This window comes from Trachymyrmex septentrionalis, unplaced genomic scaffold, assembly GCF_001594115.1.
Source record: "Trachymyrmex septentrionalis isolate Tsep2-gDNA-1 unplaced genomic scaffold, Tsep1.0 scaffold8, whole genome shotgun sequence".
Classification (NCBI taxonomy): Eukaryota; Metazoa; Arthropoda; class Insecta; order Hymenoptera; family Formicidae; genus Trachymyrmex; species Trachymyrmex septentrionalis.
Window position 1 is genome coordinate 4722600 of NW_017305987.1, and position 7195 is coordinate 4729794.

At 34.3% G+C, this 7195-nt stretch overlaps 1 protein-coding gene across 1 annotated transcript in view; it reads right to left on the reverse strand.

Annotated features, from left to right (window-relative positions):
• Nucleotides 1-4698: 4698 nt before the first annotated feature.
• Nucleotides 4699-7195, reverse strand: part of LOC108754406 (serine-rich adhesin for platelets) — a 22450-nt gene continuing 19953 nt past the window's right edge. The window contains 2 exon segments of the mRNA XM_018496655.1: nt 4699-5408; nt 6145-6385. Coding sequence (XP_018352157.1) covers nt 5161-5408; nt 6145-6385 — 489 coding nt within the window. The 3' untranslated portion in view covers nt 4699-5160.

Genomic DNA, 7195 nt, shown 5'->3' on the forward strand with positions numbered 1-7195 from the left:
AGTGGCAGTCGTTTTCTCTTCTATCATACAATTTTTTTTTCTTTTTTATGTTTAGCGAAATATTGATTTGATCGGAACTTATGGTGTCGCAAGATAATCGGATTCATCGTTTCATCATCGAATGCAAGGGAATCCGTTGCCATAAAAGAGTTCGGGACGTTTTATGGTTATTTCTCGAGATTTCAGGAATGCGATCCAATTTACGATAACGATCCACAGCGTCGGACACACGTCGTACTTGTCCCCAGCTTCGAAGAGCGAAGACAACTGCATGGAGCGGATAAGTGCACTCGCCTCTGGATACCCTATCATGGATACTGATGAGAGTAAGCCGATACTTACGACTTCGAGACACGAATCCAAGAATCAAGGCCGCTATTACATAAAAACCAGATTACGATCATGGCCTCTAGTGGTAAAAGTTAAATGTAAAAATTAATTGTGTGATTATTTGCGTGTGAAAAAAATATGTTCCACAAATTTTCGGTACAGCAAATATCTTTTACGTAACGATAAAATGCAGATTAATCTTAATTATTGTAATAATTCGTTCAGTCTCTGAAAATATAAAACATATTAATTTTGCAATAGCATTTATTATTTCCTATGTTTTAATTATCTTTCGATAAAAATAGCCGGACGGTGACATTTTTGTTATCGTACGCGTGCACCGTAACTTCGATAAAATTGAGCGTGATCTTTATAAAAATGGTTTATCATAATTATATACAGATAAGGGTGAAATGCCTAGAAATTAAGAATCGATTAAAAAATACTTAGAGAAAGTTAATACGAATTAGTCTTAGATATGCAGATAAGAAGAAATTCTATAGTAATATATGTTTTAATTGTGTTCTTAACAAACAATTTTTTCTGAAAGATATTTTAAGAAGATGTAGGAAAGAATGTTTTGCTAAAATATCTAAAAATTTAGTATGGAGATACAAATCTGAAAATAATTTTGTTGGAACGAAATAATTATACATAAAACCGACGCAAAAGAGTTTTAAATTCGCGCGATCAAATCGCCACGACGAAAGTAAGATGGGGAGGTCTCAATTAATTTCATTAAGCCATCTCTTTCACGTCTTCGCGCCTGGAAACGGCGATCGCCAGATCGATATTCCGGCCGAGAATCTGATTCCTTCGACCTTGCCTCCTTCTCCTCCAGAATATAGGCACGGTGGCACCTGTAAATCTCAGCTGCCCACCTCTTTTTAGCCCGCGGACTTTGACAAAACGCACTGAACGCGATTTGCATACCGCGCCTTTATCTCGTCCGGGACGCGTTCGCGCGCATAAATCCATATTCCCGTTGCAGTAAATCTGCGGCGTCCGTCGCGAACGCGATTTCATAAATCACGAGGACCGAAGGCAAAACCCGCCTTCTAATTGAAAGAGGAGTAAGCCGACGCGGTTCAAGATAACTTCTGAAGAGAGAAAATCCTGGATTGTGCAATTTCCTTTATTCCAACGCTTTGGGCGATCAGAATTCGATATCTGCGATTTAAAAATATCGTAAAGTTGTTTCAAATAATTACATTATTATATTTCAAAATTTATTTATTTTTAGAACTGAAATATAAATATCTTTCCTTCAAATTTAATTAAGAAGAAACAATGAGTATTGAATAAATTATTGATGAACCAAATACTTGGATTAGATATTTATATTACTATACATTGCAATTTTTTATTAGATCCATAATTATTTTTTTTTAATAGCAAGACTTTTTATTGATCATTCAGTAAATAAAAACCATTTACATATCCCACATTTTCATGAAATAATTTTGCACGAAAAGGATCTTCTTGTTGCAAAGTGTTTTATTTGTTATACTAGTAGGAATAAAAATTTTGTATTTCATCAGAAACAAGATATCTTATCGCCAAGTGTATTTTAAGATATTTCTGCTTCAAATAAAATTATTCCAAACAAGATAAGCTTGTGCACAGATACTTGTTTTACCTACTGCTTGCATAAATTTTTGACGATCGAGAAGATTATTTGCATTTTCTGAAAAAACAAATATGAATGACTTTGGTAATTTTACCTCAAGGATAGAGGTAGAATCAACGAACAAGATCACATTTTACAACATATAACCGTAATTTTACCGCCGATCTTTTGCGCTGTAAATTAATGTGCGTACGCACAACGCGATGGTGATTCCACCATATTTCACGCCGTTATTTTTCGCGCTTCCGAGGCTATCTATTTTAAACACTTAGCAAAGGAAGTGGCAATCGGAATCCAAATAGCACGGAACATTTCAGCAAGATTGGGTTGCAATGTTGCTGTAACATTAACATTGCTGGAATATTATTCTATCTAGGAAAATATTGTACGCATGAGATGATTTACATCGTCTCTCGTGAAATCTTTCTCAGAATTTTTATATAAATTGAAACACTTTTTAGAAATATTGGAAAAGTCTACATCTTTTATTAGAATTTTTTATGAATTCTGAAATATTCTAAGCTTGTCATTCTATAATTTTTGAAAAAATACTTTATAAACTTTTTTAAATTTCATAAGATTTCAAAAATTACAGAATGAGAAATCTTAGAATATTTCAGAGTTCACATATATGAAGAATTCTATTAAAGATGTAGACTCTCTCTTCTAAAATTCTAAAATTTATATAAAAATTTTGAAAAATTCAGAGACAAATTTTCAGCAAAGGTATTTTTGTCAAATCTGAAAAGTGCCGAAATAATATGCCATCATACGCTAAATTCCTATGAAATTCAATAAAATATGTAACAGTTGAATTTTCTCACAACGTTTACTGACAAAAGTTCTTAATACAATCGAGTCTACATACAGTGTTGGTCGCAACTATTTTATTCGCTGCAATGCGCGAAATGCAATATCTCATCAAGAGCGATGTCTCAAATAATAATGACAAATAGAGACGAGTCGTATCAAAATGGAAACAACGTCGCAGGAGAAAATAGCAAGATAAAAAATACTTAATATAATAATCAACTGACAGCTGAGACTTTAATCGGTTTTTTTTTAAGCGACCGCGGTATATTATGTTCTGTCGCAATTTTGACGAATTCGTAACGCTCGTAAAAGTGAAGAATGAAAAAAGGAAATAGCGTGCGATGTAATTGATACTGATCGTCGCCCTAAAACACGTCGCGAAAGACTAGAATGATTAAGTATAAACGCGTCGGGCGCGATTGGAAACACGGGATGCACATACCTAACGACGATTAATAGCGAGAATTACTGTTACAGTATTACGAGTAATGCGGTTCAGAGAGTGGGGCATCTCTTTTTGATTTCCGGCAAATATAATATTTATCGTAAATATAATATTTTTATGTATGTATATGTATATATTACGCAAGTGACACAGTATATACAAAGTCGCGACGCAGAGCCGAGTCTCGTTGTGTCATCCAAGTTTAACGTGGAGAACTAAAGTCTTTCTGTAAATTGCCTTCCCAGAAATGATTAGTCGACTGATGTTGATCGACCAATGATCTATGGCTAGATTCCTTTCGCTCGAAGTAATAAATGAATATCAAAAAATTAAGGTAGAATTTTCTACTAAAAAATAGTGTCCGTTATGTTTTGATAAATTAATCGAAATACTTTTCTAATAAAAAAATAATTTATGTACAATACCGCCTAAAAGATCCAATAAATGCTGTTTTTTTAATATGTATATTTATCAAATATTTATCTATTGGATTCTTTTTACATTTAAACAAAGAAAAAAAATGTTGACGTACTATATTCTTAATTTGGTTTTTACTCAAAGAAACACAGAAAAAATAAGGAAATTCAAAACACAGATACTAAATAAATATTTAGTCCAAGGAATTTATTATGATCCTTAGAACGAGGTAAAAATTACAAAAGTGAACAAATAATATATTTGAGTTAATAAATGTTTAATGTAAAATGTAAAAACAATTTTTCTATTTTTTATTCTAAATTTTGCCATTTATTGAAACTTTTGAGCAGTGTTGTAAAATACAACATGCCTTCAAATCATCAATTGCGCACAATCATTACTCGATGCATACATTCTCGTTTATAAATAAAATTAATGAGACAAAATGTCGAAAGATTTACGAGCGACATGTCGTGTATATATCTAATTGTAAAAATACTACTTACCCAATAACACTCTATTCTAGGTGCAATACTTGCATTTTTTTTCGGACTTTATAAACTTTCATTGCGCTTCAGTATCACGTTTATGTAATTTTTTTTTTGCCATTTATCACGCAGTATCGCGTGTTACAGCGTTCCTGTGTTCTACGTTCTGCGTACTTTAACAAGATAAAAATCGCATAATTAATTATACACGTACTTCAAATAAATCGTAGAAGCATCAAATGATGGCAAAAAAGTTCATTCGTAATTGTTACAAATGAGCGTAACGTTGCTGCCAAGTAAATGTCGTATTCACGTAATAATAAATTAACATCGCATCTTGCCATTATACTCTGCTATTGCACAACGATAATAAGATCCATGTAAATACATATACTGGACAAATTCGAATTTACGGACGGATAGCGATTTTTACGTGCGAGTCGAGGAATTTCGTACATCGAAAGAACAATTTTGCTAAAACATTACAAAATTTAGCTAAATACAAATCTGAAAATAATTTTTTTAAACAATCAAAATAATTGTAGGACGCTCAAGCTGATTGTTAGAATGTCAAAATTCTTTGCAACATTGCTCATGCTTGAGTTTCTTACAATTATTTTAAAGATCTCTCCAACTATTTGCAGATCTATATATCTAGTTTTTTTTTTAATTTTTAAAATCCTCAGCAAAATCGTTATTTCCATGCACAACTTGACAATTCTCAATTGCTCTAAGTAACACAATTGGCGATTCCACTTTCCAGCGTATTTTGCTTGAAAGACAGGATATGTTTCATACAAAATTTCAAAATTTTAGAGGTCAAAAACAATAAGAACATCCTAGAACCTCGTAGTATTTGATCTCTCTAGGGTAATCTCAATTATATTTTCTTCCCGCGAGGGAAAGTCGCTTTTAAAGATCGAGATACATCTGAAAATCTCCCTGCTCACGTAGCACTAACGCGTGCCAAAAGTAAGCCTCTCCGCAGAATCAATTTCCCAGTGCGATGAGCCTGAGGTTTCCTCCGGCGGCCTCTCTCAGTCAGTGCACTCGGAAGCGAAGCTCTCGAGGTCCACATAGTGTCCGTTCATGTTGTCCTCCAGCAGTTGGGCGAGATCCCTACGTAAAATCTGAAACTCCGGCCTGCGGTCGGGATCGGCGTGCCAGCATCGGGATATCACCCTGAAGAGCTCGCTTCGGCAATGCGAAGGCCTCTCTAGCCGATAACCGTTGTGCACGTTCCGCATGACTTCTCGCGCCGTCATATCCGGGTACGGTGTTGAACCTGAATAGAGAGCAAAAGATGGTGCGATTATTATGACGGGATGTCAACATGATAGATCATGGTAAGAAGTTATCGTCGTTGATTAGCGTACAATAGTTTAACGAGAAACAAAATGGATATTTTCTCTTCCTCTTCCGGTAGATAGGATATTCAAGATTATCGTTGTACGTGTGTATGCGCATCGAATCTTTTTTATTGCTATTAATTTTTTGTGGTTATTAAAAATATTAAATAAGGATGAAACAATGCGAGCGTTGCAAACGTTAAGTGGAGCGCACTCTAATTGATATAAGATGATAAAAATGGAAGATTTAGAAAATTGTTATAAAATTTGTATGACAAAATTTATATAATGACATATTTTTATTTATTTCTTTTTAAGGTAACGATTTAATGATATATTTTATAAATAATATTCTTCTCTTCTGTTTCAATCAAATAAAATTAATCGGATGAGTTAAACGAATAAAATAATTAAAATATATAACATACGAGTTATGTTACTTATGACACCGTTTAGCAATATCTCTGCACTATTAGCGTAAATGTGTGTGTGTGTGTGTGTACCCTTATTTTCATATTAAATAATAATAAGAGCGAGACATCAGAGGATTTTTAGATATTATATTTTCATCTTAAAGGGCTTTCAATAAAAAAATTAATATTTATTCTAACAACAAGCTATCAAAACTAAGCAAGTCATTCAGTTCTCGAAACGGACGATGAAGATACCCACCTAAAGTGACGATCTCCCACATCAGAATCCCAAAGCTCCAGACGTCGGTCTTCGTCGTGAACAGGGAGTAGATCAACGATTCGGGGGCCATCCATCGGATAGGTAAGGCGTTTCTACCGTGTCTGGTCTCGATCACCTCACCGTCCTCATTGGCGAACCTCGACATGCCGAAGTCAGCGATTTTGCACAGCTTGTTGTGATCCACGAGAACGTTTCTGGCGGCAAGATCGCGGTGGATGATCTGCACAAAAAAGGTCACCAGAGGATCAAATCACCGATGAACGACCGGCGCTCGTGAGGTGCATCTTCCATTACGTGTGCGATTGCTTACGGGCTGTCTGTATGACGGGGAATTACACGCTATTACGAGTTCGGTACAGCCAGTTGTCTCAGAGAAAAACTCAGCCTTGAGCCTGAGCTCGCGCGCAACAAAACGGGATTCGCAGTAGAGGTAAGGACCAGTGTGAAGTCTGTGCAAAGACAAATATTGTTTCAGCGACACGAGAGCCTCGAGAGAGTAGATTCAATAAATCTAGCAATGTCAATTCGTCAATATATGCTCAACTATAACTGGAAAGCAAAGATATCTCAGAAGAATAAATAAGCGGGTATTTTAATTGATAGATTTTCATCTTCCATGTGTAATGACAAGTGGGAAAAATATCTGCGCAATTGTCTACACAGTTAAAAAATTCGTGTAAAATTTTAAATATCTTAAACGGTCCATCCAAATTTGCGATATATAATTTTTATCAAATATAATTAATATTAATGGCAAAGCTAAACGCAAAATCGCGGTGCCACGCGAGTACCTCAATTTTTGTTATACATATCTCCACTTTTTTTAATATTCGAATTTTTACAATTGATAGTATAAAGTGATATAATTTGATGTTGAATATAATTTGAATTAATTACTGATTGATCAACTGTCATCATTATTTTGAATAACTGCATATTAACGAGAATGTTACATCTATTATAGTATTTTTACATCATGCCTCCAAATACAGACAATTCAAATAATAAAAAAATGTTGAGGTATGTGTAA